Below are 23,937 nucleotides of genomic sequence, written 5' to 3'. Positions count from 1 at the left end.
TGAAACCATTTATAAAAATATCTAGCAATTTTCACATATTTGTCACTTTAATAACACTTTCAATGTTGTCCGTGACCACAAATAGATAACGTAGATCTGATAACAACATCTTTTTGAGAAGATTTCAGTTGGATACACATAATTCAAATGAACACAAACGCTTTAATAAACTAAATGCTTATCAAATATAGTTTGTCATAGTTTGTCCAATATATGTCTGTTGTGATTATAAGATGGAAGATGTACAATAAGAAGAGGAAAAGATCAACTAGTCTTCAGGTTATTTGAGTACAATCCTCTATTAAATTGAGTTTCCTTTCCAAATGTCATGAATCGCTGTTTTCAGTTTATCATACTTTCGCCCCCTTTCTGTTTCTATCGCCCCCCAAATATCATTTTACAAATTTTGGGGGGGCCGCTTTGGGAATCGCTGGTGTAGAGGCTGCATCAGTTGTTGCAGCTAATTACGACATTCTGTAACGACATCCAGATTGAGTTTGGGATTGATAAATGCCGGTCAATTCATCTACGTCGCGGTCAAGTTATGGATGCCAGCTGTTTCCGCGTCAACGAGCAGTAGTAGATTCGGAATATGGTTGAAAGCGAAATGAATAAACATCTCGTATTCCTGCAACTTCGAGGTATTCGCTAAACGAGAGCTGCAGGGAAAGTAATAGTCTCGTGTCATATGTATTTTGAAGAGCTTCCTGTCTGCTGGCAACAAGGTGAAGACGATCAACACGTTGGCTGTGCCACTGTTGACGAATAGTTTTGGGGATGTAAAGTGGACCAAGACTGACTTGAAGGCGATCGAACGAGCAGTAAGAGTGGCGTTCACCAAGCACCGAATAAGCTACCCAAAATTGTCACCCTGTCACGTGCAGCAGGAGGAAAAGGCGTTACCGATATCTAGGCACTATGCGTCTCCCAGACGCTTACATCTGGCGCAGGAGGATTACCAGCTGAACTGCGACATAAAAACCGTCGATGAGATGATCGCAACGTGGAAGCAGAAAGAGTTGCATGGAACGTACCCCCCTCATCTGGACCTCGAGCACATCGATAAGGTGGCGCATAATAACATAACATGTGGCTGGTGCGGGGTGACCTCTTCTCAGAAACAGATGGTTTCATCGTAGGTATGTTGAAACATATACAAAAATCGGATTTTTTTTACATGATTTGTGTCCTAAGACAAGCTTCATAATTTAAATTATTTTTTTGAAAACTACAATTTTATCAGAAAACTAATCATTTGAACGTAGATAAAATACGAAAGAATTCGTTTCTAAAAAAATGACACATACCTACTGGAGGATACCCATTCAAAACGAATTTTAAACATTCATGTCGGCTTGAGTGTCCGAGTTTTGATGGGGCACGGTACTGCTATTCTACAACCTTTTGAAAGCGTAATCTTTAATTTTTTTGATTTTCAATACATGAACAATGTATTTCACTAACGAATATCATCTGAAGGATTTCAGTTACTCATTTAAAGGCTCACCAAAATTCAATATGGTTGGTGGTCTAATGGCAACTGTATGTGCTTTACATGCAGAATGTCATGGGTTCAATCCTAGGCTCGTTCGTTTCCTCGTACTTTGTAGTTGTATCCATCATTTGCTTCTATCTTCTCTCAATCTATCACACTTAAACAATTCATTCATGACAACCGCCTGAATCAGTGACGGACAACAAACGGTTTCTCTACGCTTCCATTCTTTCATCATTCCATTACTCCTGATCAGGGCTATTGAATGTCAAATTTTGGAAAAATTCAAATGCTTGTAGCACCCTTCCACGCGAAATACAGCATCAGTAAATATTGCCAACCGATAGTGGTTCGGAAAGATCATCGGGTAAAATATTTCCCTGGCACACAGGTAGTCTGCTAACCAAACCAACTTTGTCATAAAAACACCTTACCCCTATACCTTCCCGTGTGAACTGGCATAGATGCAGGGGTATATTCGGTATTTCGTGGGCCAGTTTTCAATGCATAATCAATTCCTCCCCCATTCTAATCATTTGTCTGCATACTTGTGTGGCAGGTGCCATTGTTGTCTAAAAATAGAAGATCACATAAACACTTATACACCGAGGGTGTCTGTTAGTCCCAAGTAGTCACCTGTTTGGTTCCATGTGTAAGTGCAGCTAATCTTGCGATATTGGATTTGCAACCACGGGCGGCTCAAACTAAAGGCTTACCGACATTTCTTTTTATTAGAAGTCTCAAGCCTCAATTAATTTTGTATTTATTAACTAACACCAAAACAATTAATTAACTAATAGTTAAACGAGCATGACAATGTTATTACAACCGTTTGCCGATAAAGTGCATAAATGCTGTACCACAAATATGTGTGTTGAAAAATGCAAAACTACGCCTCACTGTACACCGCTTTGTCACACATTAAACACCCAACCGCAATCATCGCACCCCACAACCACCCGAACCAGGCAAACCACTCAAGTAGAAACCAAAGCCAACCACGACTAAGTTGCAGTTGAGAAATTCAATCGGCTTAAATAATGGACGCTCAAAATTTCCCCGAAACCCTCCAAGTTCTAAATCGTTTTCTCGACCGGTCGTTTGCTGCTTCCACATGCATAGTTTCCGATATCGGTGCACAAACGAGGTGCGGTGTCAGACAATGAACAGGCGTACATACAATAATGGTTCTAGTTCAACACCTCCTCTATATCTGGAAGTAGGTATGGTGTGTGACGTGCGTGTTGGTGTATTGTGCCCATAACGCCTCGACTCGACGGTTCAAAGGGGCTGCCCAGCAAAGTGAAGGGAAATATCTTGTAATTATAATGTCCGATATTGTGGGGGTCGATTTGAAGATCAGGAAACGGGATTCGGCTGCAGGGCATTCGGTAGCTATTGAACAAGCGGGCGTAACTGAAACAGACAAGCCCATCATCCGCATCGACAAGGTGGACGTTTGAAGATTGGAAATTTCCATTCTATTGTGCGAAATAGATTAACCGTTTCAGTACAAGTAAATGAATTTAGTATCAAACCATTTATTTCCACTAGAGCTACACTCGACTAGAGACGTCCAAGTTCATCCAAACTGTTCAATAATAGGTTATACACAAATAAAAAGACAGATAACTTCCTTACTGCGGAAGTATGTCCAAGAAGCCATCTCCCAATGCTATGAGAACATCATAAATGAGACTCCAAGAGAGAACAAGCATTCAGAATATTGTAGGTGGTCCAAATTGTTTTGGAGTTTAAATTCTTAAATCTATTTGATTATCTAAAATTAGAAAGGTTTCCATTTTTATTCAGATAAAATTCCATGTAACATAATTTTGTCCACATATGAGCTTTGATACTTTATGGAGATAAGCTGGGCCAGTATGACACATCCGTCCTGAAAGGGTTGGCAGTTCTATCGATGCTCGTTATTGTAAGATTGCTTTTATGAAGCAGCAGTTCTCAATGTTTGCTCAGGTAATATTTTATGTGATGGAAAATGCAAACAAAGGTGTTGCGCTGAGAAACACTGTTCTCACTCATTCACAAGCATGATAAAGCCCAAAGATAGAGTCTTCAAATTAGGTACCGAGTAACGCAATCAAATGTTGTAAAAGTTGAGAAAGATCAATAAACCCGGTTAGGATGATTATTACTGCGGGCTATGGGGGAACATTAATGAGAATCTTTGTCCTTCCGTACGGAATGTGTTACGCAATGCGAATGGAAAACTTTTCGGAACACTCATATGCGACTCTCATTGACATACGCAACCCAACCCACTCGCCAGCACAAAATGGATCCTGTAGCTTTGCATTGATGTGTGAATCAACGAGACATCGACTTTGTCCTCGTAACCGTGGCCTATAGACCACCTATGATGCGGTGCCCTTTGGCCATTGTTACACTTGTAATGCTTTGGCTTGCTTGTTCGAATCCAATTGCCATTGCCCATATTGCGTTGGCATGGGAGTAAAATGTAACACCGCAATACTGACCGACGGGCACTTATGAGTGGCTTCTTTGGCCGGCAACAATGTCTCATGTTACAATTCGCTGCACTTTCCATACAGTAATCGATCCAAGCGAGATGTCAATTGGTACCTCGTATAAGGAAATCGCGTAAATAGAATAAGTATTGTAGGACAAAAGTTTTTTTAAGGGATTTCTAACAATATTTCAAACAAATGTTACAAATATCATGGAGGTTCGAGTGCTGTTCAAGTATGGCCAAAAATAATGAGAACCTTGAGTTGTGGAAATGTTATGACTATTTGACGTGAAATTGTTATTTTCGGCCGAGCTTTCAGTGCGTGGAACAAAATGACAATGCAACCGATTCCTTATTCGCAACCAGTTCCAGCCATATATTATTACGAGAAAAAACAAACCAAATTTAAAAAGAAAACTACATACCTGTTATCTTTAAGTTTAGTAAAATATGTCTGATCGCACGAAAAAAAAAAATATCACCAGTATTGCTTTTTTGGGTATATTACAATTACTTATACTAATCATACAGCCATTCCATGAAAAATCGATCTAGTGGGTCACCGAATTCCATGAAAATTTGCTATTAGGGTGACCATTTCCGAAATAGAGCGACCAAAAAAATCGCGACTTTGCATTTTTTTTAGAAATTATAACTTTTGAACCATTTGACCGATTTTCAATTTTCTTGGACGAAATGAAAGCTAAAGATTTTTTTCAAGAAAAATATAAAATTTAACGAAAAATGTTTTTTTTACATGAAAATAACATACAAAGATCCGTTTTTTCGTGTTTTGAAGGCCTTGGGACCACTTGGCTAAGGAGGGCCATCTGAAGCTGTAGTTTTCAAATAGTGAAACAAACTTATAAATTTTCCTGAACAAATATTGATAACTGCTTTACAGTTAACTACTGTTGGAATTTCTACGGAAGTGATGATTATCGTCCGCGGCTCCAGGATCTTTTCGTAATGTAATTTTCCTGGACTTCCCTGGGCATAGAGTATTATCGTACCTGCCACGCGATATACAAATGCAAAAATGACAACTTTAGCAAAGAAAGCTCTAAGTTAAAAACTGTGGAAGTGCTCATAAGAACACTAAGCTGATAAGCAGGCTCTGTCCCAGTGAGAACGTTAATGCCAATAAAAAGAAGAAGAATATATATCTCATTGAACTCCACTGTTAACATTCATTCTTAATAGTATGAATTCATTGATTCTTTCACACTTTGAACCGAGCACTTTAATAATTCATAAGCCGAATACACTTCCATGAAGCAAATCACGTACAAAAGCGTCGTTCCTACTATTCATTATCATCCATTATAGTCATTTTCTGCGACGTGAATGGAGGATTTTTCACCACTTCTACCACCTACCCAACCCAATCCCTCTGATTATCCACTCTCACCAGCACCTTCTTTGTCTGGCATTCCTTTCAGATATATAGGTATAGTGCTCGCACCAATGATTTCCCTACACGTTAAACGCAGTCTGGCTATGGACACATATAGCGACGACTCAAAACAGCCTCCGGTTCGAGCAAAAGGTTAACGGAGCACACACGAGACATTTTTCCGCCGGGCTGTCTTTGACGGGCTCACATCATCGCTAAAGAAGCTTTTCTCCGGCGACGACGCCATCATCCGCCGATTCCGACTGTTGTCGTCGCTCGCCAGGATCTTCGCTATTTACACTAGGTCTTTGGCTGCACGTGTTAAACTTCCTCCCACCACCACCACCACCACTAAGCGCAAGCAATCGCTTTAGAGGAAGATAGTTTAAAATGCCAACTTAAACTCAATCGCATTTTATAGAGAAATAACTAAGTTTTACTAGGTACTCGTGACGTAACACAGTCGTTTACAATATTTTCCATTGTTGAATTGTTTTTTTATGTTTTTTTCAGGAAAAAAAATATGATACAATTAAAAACAGTACTAGGGAAAGTTTATTTAGCTATAGTTATGGCTATGGTGGTTCTCTTGTTGGCCATATGTAAAATAACGAAATTATTAAGTTTTTAATATTTTTGAATAAATAAATGAAAACCGAATTTAGTACGATTTATTACGGAGCCGGATCCTATTTTTGGAACTTTTGATTCACTTCGGCAGTGGGTTTTTTAAAGCTACTAAGCGCATATCTAGCCACGATGTGAGTCGTATTGAAGTGCTTCTTATTGCAAAGTTTTAGACAATTCGATCGAGAAAAATCCCCCCTGCCAAAGTTAACCATGGAAGTGCGCAAGTAGCTCTAAAACCTATATGCCACTAGAGTATGTATCCTTTGACAGATACGCGTAGTTCGACATAAACTGTAAGGCCATCTTAAGTGTCGTGTATGTACTATACTCGACTTAAATGGTATACAGTGAAACCTCCATGAGTGGATGGTCGCTATATCGTCTCATGGAACTATGATGGTCGAAACAGGATTCCAAAGCATTTCTGTTCCATGACTCGATATTTCCATGGATCGATGGTATCTTCAGATATCGGCTCATGGAGATCTGACTGTAGTACTTAAGTACAGTTTGGAATCTAACTTCTAAGATTGCACTAAAACTTCAAAGGCACAAATCTCGCGAGAAAGCATCCCACAACAGTGCACTTATTATTTTGACTTTGTGCACTAGCAGAAAGCTTAAAATAAGAAGATCAGGAACGTTTGCCTACTATTTCTCCAGTTTTGTGCCTTCAAAATCGTGAGTAGGGACATAAGTCGACCATTGTGCCGGCCATCTTTAGATTCCGAGATGTTTCACCTTAAAATGGTCTTTATTTATATATTGGTATTCCACTAAACAGCTCGATGATTTTTTATCATCATATTTATGAATTCAAACTGGACAATTTTTTATGACAAAATAGCCAATGCGGTACTGTAAGTCGTGTTGTACGAATGTTCCGAAGTGTCAAACTTTTCGATATTTGAGTTGATGCAGTAGAATGATGAAACCGATGTACTTGAACATCATCCACCACAGTTACTAAAATAAAAAGTCCAAGAAAAAATCTTAAATCAGATTCAGATATACTCTGACCCGAAAAAAATTCCAAACGGTTCTGAAAATCTTACTATGTTCTTCTGAAACACCGCTGAAGATATTTAAAAATTGACTAAGGGGTGGTAGACCATAATTAGAGTGTCCATTTCCCGGTCATTTTGCTTGTCACGGGATTCTGGAACAAAATTTGATGCTCGTTACATTTAAAAAATCAAGACGAACAGTTGAAATAAAAAATCAATTACACTGAAGTTTTTAAAAACGTTTTTTTTGCTTGATTTTTTAACACGACTTTTTTACACGTCTTTTTCTCTTATTATGCATGGATTTCAGAATGAACATGGACACGGATTCCAAAATTAACAAGGTTTTACAACAATGATTCCGGAATTAACATGTTCTTTTTTTTTGCACGGATTGTTTTCGCACGGCACGTATCCCTCGTGTAAAAAAAACCTTAGTGTACAGCAATTTTATTTCAAGAATGTTACATAACAAAACGAAAGCGTATCTCTACTAATCACGGTTATGGGGAAGATAACAAGTTCTCTATTAAAAATGAAAGAATTTTATAGTCAGAATATTAAGAAAATTTTTAAAGTGCTCTCGAATTTATTGAACAGCCCATATAAATCAACTGCTTGGTAAATCATTCATACGGCTCTAGAATTCAATTTTGTCCCCTTAAATCGTCTTATACACTAATGCAGTTTCCTTGAACCTGCATTAGTGTCCGTCCTGATTGGGTCAGGACGTAATTTCGAGGGGGATTAAAATAAGATTGTTATAATATTTGAATTGTTCTGCATCAACAAAATAGAAAGTAAAATCAATTTAAAAATCTGCTTGTTCCCATGTTACTCCTCTACAGGAATCTGGTTTGAGCTAGTCCCAGTTGCGGTATTCTCAGCAGGCTTTCCAAATGTACAGCCTCGACACGACAGCAGCCGAAAACACCGAACCGACAGTCGCTGTGTGTTTTCACTGCCTCTTGCTGCCGTAGGTTTTGCACCAAACATTAAAAATTGCACAAGGAACCAACATCTATTGCTATTAAATACCGAGTGCACCTCTGCATCGCCATGATTATCACAGGAAGAGGCTTCTTTAGTAAGAAGGATTCACAAGTTACATCATATAGTTTTGATAAATAGACCGTTATCAACATTTAAAGAAAACATCGACACTCCTAGTATCGAACCCTTTAAAGCTTTTGAAATAGAAGCATGAAACGAGCTCACCAATTGAAAATCCATCGTTGATAGGGCAGTTAACAATCACTTTCAGTTTCGGCACCAGTACCCTCAACACACAAGGATTCGCGATACTTCATCGCTCGCTCATCGCAAATCGGACTTGATTGATCTTAATTCCGTTGCTCGTCCCAAGGTGAAGATAAATCAGCATTTAAGGTGAAGATAAATCAAAGCCAAAACTCGAATTTTTAGGAGCACAAATCTAGAGAACCAGACAACGGCGGTTCGAGCTAAAATCTTCATCTATTGGCCATCAGCAATGAGTAACCAATCGATCAAGTGTTTAGCTTGGTCCGTTGTCTGATTCTCTAGATTTGTGTTTTTGAAGATTTGAGGTTTGGTTTCGATATATCTTCATCTTCAGACTGAAATTGCTTATTTGGGCTTCTTGCCCAGTAAAACGCGAAACCTGGAAAAAAACATGCTTTTAATAACTACCGGCATTGGATATATATAGAAAGCGTTGTGTTTGGATGGGCATCTAATTCTTCCGAAAGAGGTGCACTTTGCGAAAAAGGACCACGTGATTATTGAGCTGAAATCGAATTCAGGTTAACTTCTGCGTTCATGAGTCCTCTCATTGCGTAGTGGTTAACGCGCCCCAACTAGAGATCGGGGAGTCGTGAGTTCGATTCTCACTGAGAAGACGTGTAACTTTTTCGCAAATCTTCACATCAATTTGTCAATCTAATCCAATTGCAAATTATATGTAATGTTTAGCTTTTCGGTAGTTGTTAAACTTCCACTCGGCTGGTTAGCCGTAAAACCACGATTCATAATTAAAAACAAGTATGCTTTTAATGTTTGTAGATTGGAAACTCTAGTTTTTCAAAATTATTTTACACTTAAAGATCTCATAATGTATTGTACACCCTTATGCCATAGCTATAGGAATTCGAAATGAAGTTAAGATGACCTATTTGGGACTCCAGAAACAGCAAAATACTGTCTCTTACAAAATTTCATCTAAAGCCAAGCAGAAGAAAATAGCTACTGAATACAAAATTAAAGTATTCCATACCAGATAATTGCCAATACTTACAACCTAAATGAGGAATGAATGAGCCCTGCAAAAGAGGTATAATACCTCAAATAATATCTCAAGCATATTCTACTAACACCAAACTGATAATTAGATCAGTAATTGTAATACATTAAAAATGCATTCAATACCTCGAGCAGACCTCAATAGCTGTCGAATACCTCAATGAAGTATTTTTATTCGTTTTAATTTTTTTTTTTCGAATGCCATTATAATGCAAAATTGACTACTGAACAATACCTTATAATGGTATGATACCAAAATAAAGCATGCGTAGATTATTTCGAGTTATTTGTTCCTCCTCGGGAATAAAACCACTAAGTAGAAGGCAGCGTAATGAATTTTAAATTGTCATTAAACATGTATGACTAACTTTCTGTTTAGCTTTGTTCGAAATGATCAGTAACATATTTCGAAAGATGATCATTTGTTGTTAAATATTTAAATCTCTGTATTTTTTGTATTCGTTATATTTTGGGTTCTTGTTGAAAAATATCCATTAATACTGTAGTTATTGCTTGGTGTATTTGAAAATAAAATATCAGCACCAGTATTTTCCCAGTATTACCGGTACTAACTGCTGCAGTATCGTAGAACCGATCAGTGGTCTGTATCTGAAGCCCTAGGTTACAAATAAATTTCTACTGAGCCTCATAAGGAGAAATAGAAATGGGGTAATAATGAAATGGAGACAGTCACAATAATCATGGGTTTAATTCTGAGAAAACTGGGAGTATCTCTCACTTATCGCACTCTGTAACAATAATAATCTGCAACACATCATGGGAGTCAGTTTATCGCTTACTGCTACAGCTCTGATTATATCGGTGAGATAACAGTGCATGATAAAACCCATCCAAACATGCTCCAAACTGAAGGGGTACTATTGCTACAGTATGTTCAGGGATAGTTTTTCAAACCAGTAGAGTGAACCACCAACCCTCAATGATTAATGAGCGAGAAAAAAGGCTCCATCATCGCTCTTCTCTTTATGCTCTTCTTTGCTGCTGCTGTTTATCAAGCTTATTACAACTTGCGAAACACTTCCGAACATGGATCGATACAGATGAGATGTTTTTCTTCGCATGCTTTGGTCGTGCATCGAAATCGATTGAGAATGAATTCTGCAATACCTGACAATAATGTATTTTATTGGGGTTTAAATAAATTTGAAGTATAATTTTAAGTGTTAAAAAATGGGGACTGTAAGGGGATGTAGAAGAGTATACAATCTGCTAGTACTCCCCATCTAGCGTTCACAGGCATCTAGTATGTCCCCCATAAATATATATCTACTTCAAGTTTGTTTCCAATCATATGGAATACTTCAATAAGTATACATTAAGGCGGTTCAAAATTGAAGAAAGGTTTGAAAATCCAATCTCCCATATATTTCTTACTATCGTTACCATAAATATAATGTTCTGTGAAATTTTCAGCCTTTAAGGTGGTGATTTAAAAGTATCTGAAAGCCAATGTAGGTTTATATGGAAATTACCATGGAAAATTTTTGAAAAATATTCCAACCACGTCAGTACTGGAATGTTAGTACAAATTTATCATCTTGTAGTAAAAACTCATTCTTCAAACCACAATGAAGAAATTTTCTGAAGAGAGCAATTCAATCGGATGGATAGGCGAAGAGATATTCATGAGTTTGCTTGCTACTATTTAGCTTTTTATGGGATAATAGCCCTGCAAACATCTACAAAAATCCTAAACAATATTTGCTCAAAAGAGATTTGTTTCTTCAGCAACATCCTTCATAAAGGTTTGAAGAATAAGTTTTCACTATGCGATGATGAGTTTGTACTTGCATAACAGTACTATCATGCTTGGAACATTTTTCAAAATTTCTTCAGTAATTTCCATGTAAACCTACATCGGTTTTGGGCTACCTTTAAATCACCACATAGAAAGCTGAAAATTTCACACAACACTATTTTCATGGTAAGGATAGTAGAGAAGATATGGGAGATAGGATTTCCAAACTTTTTTTTTCAATTTTGAACCACCCTAGTATACATATAACAATAAGCAGACATGTTATGAATATCGCATAATACCTATCGTTTTTTTCTCCACATTGATCGAATTCACGTCAAGGTCATTAGGGATGACTAAAACGCGGATCTATTATTTTGATAAATAAAAAAAAAGCTTTTCGAACAGTTTTAGGACACAGGATAGTGTTTTAGGCTTAATTTAAGAATCATGTTCGATATGAATTTAACAAAAACTGTCAATTTCTGTACAATTTTTTTGCTGACGTGAAATACCAAAAATATAAAGTGGTTCATTTCACCCCATGGGTGCATTTGAAACCACTTCGCCCTACGTTGATGGTTGAGACCCCGCTACCTACAAGCTAAATCAGACAGCTCAAAAAATCCACTCTTGAAGAAAATCTTGAGCTAGGCAAAGAATAAGCCCTCGGCTCTGCTTTTGCTTCCGTTGCGTTGGAGCTTAGGTCGCCACCCCCTCCCCCATCTTACTTGGGGAAATGTACTCAAAGGAGATGAGCTTTTGCATCATCAAGGGTAGCGACCGACGACGACGACAGGGAGGAAAATATTTGAGTCCTAAAGATTTTCCATTTTGATCGTTTGACGCCATCGACTGGATGCTGTTGTTGTTGTTGCCATTGCTGTTCAACGATTTTCCTCTTATAGTTCATCGTTCGCGAGTGGGGGAGTCTTTCAGGAAATGGAGCTTTACACGGCGTCCCAGGAAGCACTCGAGATGCTTTTTACGTTATGCCTTCACTTTTTCCTTCCTTCGTTCGTTGTATGTGTGATCATTTGTGTTATTAAATTCCTCGCAGCAAAAGCGAAGCAATCTCTGGTGCTTTTCTCCCTTTGAATGGTCATTTTGTGGGGGCTTTGTCGAGTGTGTACTTTTGCTGGAATTTAATATTTTTTTCCATCGCACTTGAAAAGGTTATTGGAACGAGCGCTTTATGGTAGCAAAATGCGAAATGTAAACAGGGCTCTCATAGAGACTATGATAAAAAAATAAACTACGATATTTTTATATAGATGTTTGGTACATTTAAAATGGAAGCCACTGTACCGTTAAAACTGGTCATCAAATAAAAACACGAATCAGAATTCAAATAATATTCGTTCACTCATAAACTGACCTCTTTTGAATTGACAAACTCTCATGTGTATGTGACGCAAAATCAAGCAGCTATAAATAAATAGATCTACAAAAAAACAGAAGAGAAATAGTGTTGGTTCGCAATGGTGGACCAATAGGCTGATTGGTTTCTACTGAGCGATGGAATACGAAGTCAAGTTATACCATAATTGTACAATTGAAAATGAAGCTATTTGATATGTTTTTATTTAACTCTTAAACGTGAAACTTTTTTGTCTATATTTTGAAAATTAGTGTAAATGACCACCCCGATGAAGTAACAAGATAATACACTGTAACCTCAAATAACGAATTAAATAAAAATTAATTCATAAATGAATCAGTTTGTAAAACGAGGGAGCTTAGTACGTAACATGAGGTTTAGCCTTTTGATGCGCTCTTGAAGGAAATTAATTTTTATTTGAAAAATTATGCTTTTTCAGTATCCCAAGCATATTATTGATTTATTTGATACTTAATCAGGCTACAATGTGTGCAAGTTAAGGTCTTCAAAGAATTCCTTGAAGTTTGGACATATGATGGTACATGAGTAAATGGAAATCAATTTATCATTTTTAAGTAGAAGAATATCTCGCAATACTATACATTAGCTTAAAAATAATCGCCCATTAAACTCTGGCAGTTGAGTGGCATCCCTTGATAATTGATTTTGCAATTTAAAGCATCCAGTGACTGGACAGCGGTACTGTGGTGGTATCATAGAGTCATATGAACAATGAACCATGAACGACAAGCATCAGTAGTGTTGAGAAATGACACCGTCATACTCTCTGTGCCTGTACGTCAATGCCCTGTGCTTCCACCAGGGAGTAGCGAGCGAGAGCAGAAAATAAAAATGACAGCTGAGGAAAAAGTTTTCACAGCAAAACCGAGCACTCGTTCGCCGTTGGAAAGGGTTCGCAGCGCAGACAAAAGATGAACCAGTTTCGGCGGGAAGCCGTTACAAGCTACAAAGTTGTAGCAAACTGTCACGTCCCACGTCTCGTTAGCCACTCTGGAAAACTGCGACATGAGGACACGACTAAGGGAAGGAAACTGCCTCCGTTCTTCTGGGTTCTACACCATCATGTACATTGGCAATGGTTTGGAAGTGTTCCAAGCCGAACACGAATACGATTGGCAGTCGAACAATACGTTAACAAATGTGGAGTGCAAACAAATTGACAGATCAGTAACGAGGGCGTTTATGATAGGACACATGTTCCGGGGATGTGTCCGACTATCGAAGCCCGGTTTCTTTCTCTGGCAGAAGCAATTAGAGGAAAAAGGTACAGAGCAGCCAAAACCAACTCTGAAAAATGTCAGAACACCGAGGGAAAACATGCTTCCAAATTAAATAAACCGTTCAGAATTTTTCCAGACGAGTGTCACCTTCGCCGAGATGTGTTCTCTGTTCAGTGCAAGGAGATTTGAAAAAACGTCAACTTGAAGTCACAACATACATCATATGGGAGTAGTCAGATCAGAGGAGGGTAAAAGTGAGGCGTTACCTTCTACTGGCTCATGGAAGAAAAATTCGTCACGGGAATCGATCTTGTCTTTGAATTTGTGTAAATTGATTCCACATTCTCATAGGGTCGGTGTTCCCTTAGTGGACAGTCCCCTATAGTCGCACTAGTGGCTTTTTACGGCCGTTTTGCTGTAAATCTTGCTGTAAAGCTATTTATCTAAGTACCATTGATACACAGTTTGGTTTTGTTCAAAAAATTATCAAAATAATTAGTTTTGCTTAAAATTTGAGCTCCCTTGCGCCAATAGTAAACCTATTGTTCCTATAGTAGCACTACTGAGAGAAACTATTTTTTATTATACGAAATAATTGGTGAATTAGGAACTTTTTTACACCGAACGAAAGCTTTTGGTCCACACTTAGTAGGAAAAATATAAAATGTTTGTATAAAAACGGTTTTAATTAGTATTTTGCCAACGCCGTTATGCTAGTGCTACTATAGGAACAAAAAATTAGAAATAGTGCTACTATAGGCACATGTATTCCTAAAGTGGCACAAGCGCTAATAAGTACAATCATATGAGTTTTCGTAGTTTTAATATTTTCCCCACAAAACCAAGATAAATAGCTTTCAGATGATGTAAAAATAATGACGCTAGCGTTATTTTCGATTTTATACGAATATTTATTCTTAGCTATGCGGCTATTGGTACATCGACCCTACATAAAATCTCGCTTAAATTATTATGTCGCCCTTAAAGCCATTGGCAACCAAGTGTGCAGCTAGATGTTGACGAGAGAAATAATGGAATTACACGTTATTTATTGATGCTAAGAAGAAGAGTACATCTTCCTCTATCGCCCAGTGGTGATATTTTTGTTCATTCATTAGCATTAACCCTCCAGCGCCCAAAAGTGAACCGTTATAGATAAAAATTTTATTCCAACGGGAGGTGAAACGTTATGCTTAATCTAGTGTTTTGATGAACCGGTTCAATTTACCGGTTCACTTTCGAACCGGTAAATTTTTTTTTTTATTTCAGGAGATAAACGCTGAAGTTTGCTGCTATAATTTGGTAGCAGTTTAATCGTTAACTCAAATTTGTATTTTTTTAAACCGTTTCATTCTACCCATTCACTTTTGAACCGGTTGAAAAAAATACTTTTATTTCAGAAAATATTCCGTTAAGTTAACTGTTAGCGTTTGATAGAAGATTAATCCTACAAATGTAATGTGTAACTTATTGTACCGGTTCATTTTACCGATCGGTAAAATATTTTATATATACTCCATATTTATAGAATAATTACAAAAAAAATGCTCTTTTATTTTTATGGAAGAGGAAAATTTAATTTTGATGTTTTGTGAAATAATATTTTTTGATAAACCGCTTCGGTTTACCGGTTCACTTTCGAACCGGTAAAATCAATAATTTTTATTTCAGAAGATAACCGCTAAAGTTTGCTGCTATAATTTGTAACTATTTGAACCGATTCATTTCATGTGAACCGGTAAAATCATTTATTTTCATTTCAGAAAATAACCCGTGAAGTTTACTGTTATCAATTCATAGCAGATTATTCGTACAACTGAAATGTGTTGTTTTAAATCGGTTCATTATACCAATTCACTTTTAAGCTGGAATATAAGAAAACTTGTGCAATTAGTAATTCTTCAGTTAGACGATAATGATGAAATATGTTCAAAATGATGAAAATCGAAGTGTAATGTTAAATCTTGTAATTAGATGAGCCGTTTCAGGAGGTGAAATGTTGAGAAATTTTTTTCTTTTGGGATCGGTTTACTTTTAAAGCGGAGTTGGTAGGTCAAGCGGATTCGCCAACTCATCCATGATGTTTTACGTTTTGGCTATTGAGTTGCGTGAGCTACAATCCATTCGTGAAAAATCTCAAGTAAGAAGTATGAGCATTTGAGATTTTTGCAACGCTGTTCAGACAATAATCGCTGTAGTTTGCTGCTATAATTTAGTATACGTTTTATCGTACAACTGAAATGTGTAACTTTTTGAACCGGTAATTTTTTTTCTCAGAAGATAACCCGTAAAATTTACTGTTATCATTGGATAACAAATTGATCACACAACTGTAATGTTGTACTCTTTGTATTAGTTCATCACTCATCAACTTTGTTCCAAACGTCTGTTTACTATCAAGATTCTATGGTGAAAATAAAAAAATATTAAAAATGGGGTTTTTGTGTAATTTAAAATTTAAGTTTTATTTTTGATTTTTTTTATGAAAAAAAATCAAATACTTTTTTTTAGTGTATATTTTTTTTTTATAGTCCAAACGGTTCACTACAACTTCTTCATAGAACATTTTTCTCTAAAATCAACAGTTTCGGAGTTAGAAATTTTTAAATAAGTTGCATGCAAAAATGTATAGGCCCTTTTTAAAAGTTATTCTTGGGTCAAAATTATCATTTTTTCTATGGAAAACAATCCTAATCGAAGACTATTGAGTACGATTTTTATTTTTTTCGACTCATTCTGAATGGAAGTCGTCTTTTGGGACTCTGAGGTGCTTCCCATAACAGGTTCTGGGTGCAATAAAAAAGACTGCGGTGGCCATTTCTGATTTTTCTCGACATCTTATGACTATTATTCATCGCTTCTTGCAGTTACTTTCAGAATATTATTGCAATCCATTGCCATGTTAAATTCATAGACGAAAATTTGTCAGAGATGAAAAAATCGGCATAAAAAGAACATACTGTGTCCAAAAATTTAATGCCTCAAATATATTTGAAGCACATCTGAAAACAATGCAAACCACGTTTGTTTTGAAATAAAATGTTGTTTTGATTTCCTGTTATAAGAGAAAACAGAAAATGGACTTTTTCTGCTTGGAGTCAATTCCCGGTGGCCACTCAGGATTGATGTGAGCCACTTTAAGCAAAAATCAATCTAGATAAGTATAGCTTTCATTTACAACTGATTTCACGAAAATCAAAGAAGAATTCGATTTTTGACAAGCAAAACAAAACAGATGTCACCTAGAGGTGACACTGGGCGTTGGGGGGTTAAACGAGCTACTCACTTGATTACCAATGGCTTTTAGGGCGAGATCATAAGTTATTCAAGAAATAACCGCGTCATGCTATTTTTTTTTAGAGTGCACCAAACAATTGAAAAAGATATATCCAGATTTTTTTAGAAGGTTACAATAGTCCGTAATTAATCATGCACGGAATCTGATTAACTTACTTCAAACATGCTTGCTAAATTCTCAACAATGCAAGATTAAGGTAAAGTTCAATCGAAACCAAACTAAAAAAAATCAAGAGCACAAATCTGGAGAACTGAACACCCATTTGAGCTAAAACTTAATCGAATGGTCACCACCAGCTAGTGACCAATCGATTAGGTTTTCAGCCCAAACGGGTATTTGGTTCTTCAGATTTGTGCTCTTGAAAATTTTTAAGTTTGGCTTCGATTTATCTTCACCTTAATTGAAATAATAAGCAATTAAGTTTCAAGAATACTACAAAAACGCTTAAATGTAGGCAATTTCCGAGGAATTTTTCTGATGTCTATCGAAAATTCAATTCTTTTAACAAATCGAGCAAATTCGTACGAGTTTCGATTATAAAATCTGTCTCTTTCAGGTTGACACTATGTCCAAGTCCTTGTTGAAATCTAGAAGTTAATATATGTCTGCCAATACCACACCGAACATGATTTTGGAATTTTATATTGTTTTCATAGAAATAAACATTATTTAACACAACAAACTTCACAACATACAATTCGACAATAGTTAAGATAAACGACGTTCATTTAGTATAGGTGCAATTGATTTTTGTGCTTTAGTAGTAAGAATTAAAATCGAAGACACGGTGATCATTTTCACCCGAATTTACGGTACTATAGAACACCATACCAGTTATTCAGCAGGATATTCGAGATTTTTCTCTCCAATGCATACACTGTTCTGGAACTTTTGAACAGTAGAAGATACACTACAACAGCATTTAAAATTTTCACGAAAAATGTCTCAAATTTTTTCAAAAGATTCATAGAGACCCCAAAAATTTGTTTGGCCCGGGGGTGCATATTACCCCAGATAACCTTACAAGGAGCCTTCCTTAACCGAGCGGTTAGAGTCCGTGGCTACAAAGCAAAACCATGCTGAAGGTATCTGGGTTCGAATCCCGGTCGGTCCAGGATCTTTTCGTAATGGAAATTTCCTTGCCTTCCCTAGGTATATTATCGTACCAGCCACACGATATACGAATCCGAAAATGGCAACTTTGGCAAAGAAACCTCTCAGTTTAACTGTGCAAGTGCTCATAAGAACACTAAGCTGAGAAGCAGACTCTGTCCCAGTGAGGACGTAATGCCAAGAAGAAGAAGAAGAACTCTTACAAGCAAAAATATCCTGAATGACCACGAACAGTGTACCGTCAAACGGGGTAACTTGCAACAATTTTCAACTTCAAAGCAATATGGATGAAAAAATTGAGAATTCAGATGAGACAAAAACCATCTGGTACCCTAATCGCTACGTAAAGAATACCACGCGGTATTAATTTTATCAGTATTTAGTTTTCTGGAATCAGGAGAGACGAAAAATATGCATTTTTAATGCTACCCCTGATGTGGGGTAACATGCAACACACAGTGCTACCTAAAGTACACTATTAAAAATGTATCCTTTATCGTGTTATTATGGTCATTCAATAATTTTCTACAGTAAAAGCATGACAATTATCAGAAACAGGCTAGTTTTCCCTTAGAAAACTAAATATTATTGATTGAGTTATGAGTATTGAACCAATTTGATTGAAAACTTCGTTGGCATTGCATAGGGTGTCCACACTGGAAAATTCTAGCATATCATAAGTCTTGACAGTTATTGGAAAGCCATCAAAACGTTTTAATGCAACTTTTCTACACATACAATGGTATTTTAGGTTTTACTTCACATACATAATTTTTTAGACATATTTAAATCAAAGCGACGTATAACATATTGATATGTATGTTTTAAAATGGTCCCTGTTGGGTTTTGGCATAACTTCCATCATATTTCATGCAGAGAGTTCCCAATGACTGATCTGTAAGTTAATTTTTATGCAGATTTTCTAAATTATTCTTCATTTTCATGAAGAAAATAAGACTAAATCTAATAATAATACGATTTATTCAAATTGTCCAAAAATTAATACAAAAAGTGTATTAAATTGATTGAGGTACAAACATTTCAATGTTACTGTACAAATATATGTTCAATTTTGCTTTTTCATGTGTTTTCGATGACAAACGGCAGGAAATATCAAACAATTCAGATCGAAATTGCTGTTGCAAGTTACCCCACAAGGGTAGTCAAAATCGTTTTTGAATTTTTATAGTGTTTAAGCAAAAAAATATCAAAACTTTTATGTTGTCAATTTGTACACTACTAAGTACTGTAACTGATAGCAAATGCCTCGAATGACATATTTCTACCGTTTGTGTGGTACGAAGAACGTTTTTCAACATTTGTTTTATACAATCCAAATTTTAATATGATTTTCACCTCCAGCAAACTCACCAAAAAATAAACGATACCCAAACCCTGGTCAAAACCTTCTGTTGTATACCTAAGGTCAATAAACGGCGGAATAAATCATAATAATTTAACTCAATGCTGAACAAAACGTCTATTCGGTTACATGTCGAAGTGTTGCAAGTTTCACCCCTGTTGCAAGATACCCCGTTTGACGGTACTCATTTATTGTTGTTTCTTAGGTTAGATTCAGGTTATTTGAACGAATAATGAATGTACAAAAATCAGTTTTGAAAAATCATCCTCCGTCGATAAAAGACAATTTTGAGCTCCAACAACATATCTTGGATGACTGTTTAACGTTTACCTACAGTGAACAGCTAGATTGGATTTCTTTGATTTGACATTGCAAAGAAGCAGAAGAGGAATATTTCATTTCAAATCTTTCATTGCTAAAGTTACACGGGGTTTCATTTTACGCAAGTTCTAGTAAATACCGCTAATATGTGGTTGGATGTGAGTGGTAATTCAACGGCTATAGTTTTTTTTCTGGAAATATTGATTGTTCGGCTAAAGTCGAACTTTTGCCCCACCTTACTTTATAGTTTAACCACCCCCCTTAGGCAATTCTTGTCTACGCTAATGATCCAGTATAAACGAAAACAAGAAACCAACACGTTCTTCAACTAGCAATAACACACGTTCAGCTTCACTTTGGCAGCGAGAATCGTGCGGAAGCAAGAACACTTTGAATATTTCATAAAAAAGCATGCACACGTCGCTTTTGGATTTTAATTTCATTCCAGGACTGCGTCAACGTTTTGTCTTTCAAATGTGTCTCTCTGGTGTCAAATTTTCCTCCTCCTCCTGCTCTGCAGTGATTCCTGCTGCGCGCCAAAGGACCAGCTCAACGCCTTCATTGGCCGGTTGTCAGATGAATTATGACCTGACGATGGTGGTGGTGGCGGCGGTGCTACCCAACAGGCAGCCGCCCAACCCATCGTCTGATTAATGCCAATTTTCGCACCGTGACAATAAACGTATTTATCATAATTTATAAAATTTTCTTCGCCTGCCATCGCGCGTCGCCTCGTATACTCTCCAGAGCGGCAGCGAAATCGGTTCGATGAAAGAGCTGAATGCTAATGCTTTTCAAAACTGATGAAGGAGCTGGAAAATGCGGATCCTTCCACTGCTTCTTCCTCTGTTGCTGCTGGCCTTCTGACTGGTTAGGTGTGGGGCGCATTTTTCTTTCATTTGCTTGATGAGAGAAAATGATGCCTTTTGCCCGCCTTTTGCTTCGTTATCGTCGTCGTCGTTTGCGTTGGCGACTTTGTAAGCAATCACAGTGGGCACAATTATCATTCTTAGTTGATATCTTTAACAAATGTTTTCAAGTGGCATATTTTCCTGACAAATGGAAAAATGCCAAAGTTGTACCAATCTATGACCCAGATTAAAACCTACAGAAGCTTCTAGCTATTGTCCAATTAGTTTGCTTTCCTCCATCAGTAAACTTTTTGAAAAGGTCATTTTGAACAAAATGATGGTCCAAGCCAATAAAAAATCAATTTTTGCCGATGAACAGTTTGGGATTTGCTATGGACATTCGACCACTCACCAACTTTCACATAGAAAAAGCATTCGAACAATCCAATCTATCATATCGTAGATTTCAGGTTAATATCAGAACTTCAAATCAGAAAGATTTCCTGTTAGAGAAATATTTTCACATCTAACTAATCTGAGTTAATTCAGAGATGTCAAAAATCCTTATTTACGAATGTTATCTGAAGTAGATTGCATTGGATATTTTTTGTTTCATACTTGCAAAAATGGAATATTTCTCATAATGTTAACAAGACTTAACGTAAATTATTCCCACATAAACCAAAAGCTTTTTATTTGAAATCACCAAGTAGACATGTCCTCACGATGAGAGAGGTTCGAATAAATTGGTCAGATGGAATTAAGTTTCTAGAGTCAAAAAATCACATTGAGGACATTCAAGCCAAATGTAACAAATTTGTAAAATTCCTTTATTCACTTTTTAACAGAAAATCGAAACTTTGTTTTAAGAACATGATTTTGAACTCCAAATAAATTTTCAGATGAGCCTGTTGTATGCTGTATCAATATGGACTAGCTGTTGTAATACTAGAAAGGATTCAAAATAAAAATTGAAAAATGATTCTGATTTTTGCCCACTGTGCCAATGGGTGTCGGGAGGAAAAGCTTTGCCTTTAGGTATATGTGTGTGCAGTGCATGAATGCGAAGCGGATGATAATAAATGATGTTTTCCATTGAGCTAGTAATCAATTTTGCTACATGATAGCGATGTTTGATGATGGGAATAAATTGGGACCGGTAGGGAGGGCGTGGCGAATGATTGAATGAAATATGAAAGATGGGATGCCGTCATCGTTCCTTTTTTTGGTCTGCTCGCTGTTGCTCCACAACGACAACGATGACGATGGCGGGTGGTTCGTGGCCATTGGATGGAGAAAATTTTGACGGACGGACAATAGATGGGCACGGTGAAAGGGGGCTTATCTTTAAACAGCCCTGAAAAGGATCGCTTTCTTTATCATTCTTATGAAAGGAGTGCGATGGTCGATTCCGGTTGGGACGAAAAGCATAGTTCTGGGGAGAGTGATGGAATGATTCAGGGGTTTTCTGTTGAACCCGAGCCTTTGGGGAACTTTGTTCCGAAGTTTTGGCAAATGTGGAAATGATGTGTCATTACGATGATTTAAGGATACATGATTTGTTTTTAACATTGTTTTCATCGAGTTTCGAAAATTTGCAAAGGTTTTTTTGTTCTCAGAAGATTTTATAATTATTATAAAGGTTGCTGGAGAATTAGGTGCGGCTTATTTTTAGAAAGTTCTACTTCTACTTCTTCTTGACATTAACGTCGTCACTGGGACAGAGCCTGCTACTCAGCTTAGTGTTCTTATGAGCATAAAATAGATACAAACACATTTGTATCTGTATATCATCAAAAAATTGTTGCTAAGACCTTTTTAATAGTTCAACAAACGAGAAAAACTATTTTGAGCATTAGTATTACTGAGAAAAAAAGAAATAAAACAATGTTTGCAGTCGAACTTACCTGTCATCGTAAACGAATCCAGCGCTGAGTGTATTGACGTACAGGACGAACGCCAGCGAACAGCAACTGAGGCTTATATAATCCATGCTGCAAATAGAAAACGAGAACAAGAAATAGCACATTACTTAGATGCTCCAGACCAAACGGTGGTTTCAATTCTAGAATCTCTAATTTCATTCAACTACTACTAGTCCGGACTCTTATCGCCGGCATCACCACTCTAAATCAAACTTTTCCCTCCGATGACATCCTTCTCTCCGAACACCCGATGCTCGAATCAATTTTCAATTTCCACTTGAACTTTCACGCTCATTTCAAAAGTTCAATTCCCCCTTTTGCCATCAAGGAGGAGTAAGGGGGTGGGGGGGTGCAACAAAAACCTAGAGCACTCACGTTTCGCTCAGCTATCTGATCCTTTTCATTATTCCCCTCGCATGAGCTCTCGAACTGCACAGCAAAAAATAAATTGTAATATCGCAAATATGGGCGTGCAATTACATCTTTTAAACGTGTGGAACTAGCCGACGAATGATGTGAATCGGGGTCTAGCCATCAATAGAATCGGTTTGAGTTATCGAATAATATGAAGAAGATTACCCCGATTCAATCGAATAGTATGAAGAACTTGAACTCTGGACTAGCGAGTGGGATTTCCGTCTGAAACTTCTTGGCCATCTCACCACGCTGAATTTAGTGTGTTTTTTATTTTTCGCTGTGTATTGGCTGCTTTTCACTTTCCTCCGTTCTGCCAACGCAGTACCCTTCGCCCCTCCAGCACGATTACAGTAATTAAATTCTATTCGAATTTCGATTTTCGCCATCTAGCTCATCGATAGTTTGACCCTTTCGGTGTTCGGCTCGGTCCCGTTTTTATCTATATCGTGCACAGACCAAGCCGGCTGACAAATTTAGTCATTAGTTTCAGAGAAATCGATAAACACCAAATGTTTCGGCTGGGCACGAACAGAACTGCGACGTGAACTGGTCCAAACGCGAATAAAAGTAGGCAGGCTCTTTTGGGGGCAAAAAGGTCAATGGGTCTTCTGGCGAAAACGGTTTCATTTTCTGTGTTTCCTATGTCATTCAGATGAGGGTGACAGATTTTGTCTATTGCTGCTGGTGACCTCCAGGGTGTGCTATTCCAATATTGAATGTTCTGACAGGGATGATTATTGTCGGGACCAGAGAACACGGAAATCGTGATCATTTGAAAATTCCTTGTATGCTGACTTTTGTAACATTTGACAAATGTTCCAACAGGGAAAATCTGTTTCGGTTATTTTTATTTGGCACTTTATTCTGATTGTAAAAAAAAAAAATGAAAAAATATGTATATATATATAATTGTTAATTTCATGACCAATATTAAACACCTTAATAAAAAAATCAAGGGAGGTACTAGCA

General features: G+C 37.1%; 1 protein-coding gene across 1 annotated transcript in view; it reads right to left on the bottom strand.

The window, feature by feature from the left end:
- Positions 1-23,937, bottom strand: part of LOC5572373 (transmembrane and TPR repeat-containing protein CG4341) — a 681,544-nt gene that overhangs the window by 497,868 nt on the left and 159,739 nt on the right. Inside the window, exon 3 of the mRNA XM_021839643.1 lies at positions 22,534-22,620. Coding sequence (XP_021695335.1) covers positions 22,534-22,620 — 87 coding nt within the window. The remainder of the gene's footprint in view (positions 1-22,533; positions 22,621-23,937) is intronic.

This window comes from Aedes aegypti, chromosome 2 (assembly GCF_002204515.2).
Source record: "Aedes aegypti strain LVP_AGWG chromosome 2, AaegL5.0 Primary Assembly, whole genome shotgun sequence".
NCBI lineage: Eukaryota > Metazoa > Arthropoda > Insecta > Diptera > Culicidae > Aedes > Aedes aegypti.
The sequence above is the reverse complement of the archived record's forward strand: the minus strand, read 5'-3'. Positions and strand labels throughout refer to the sequence as shown.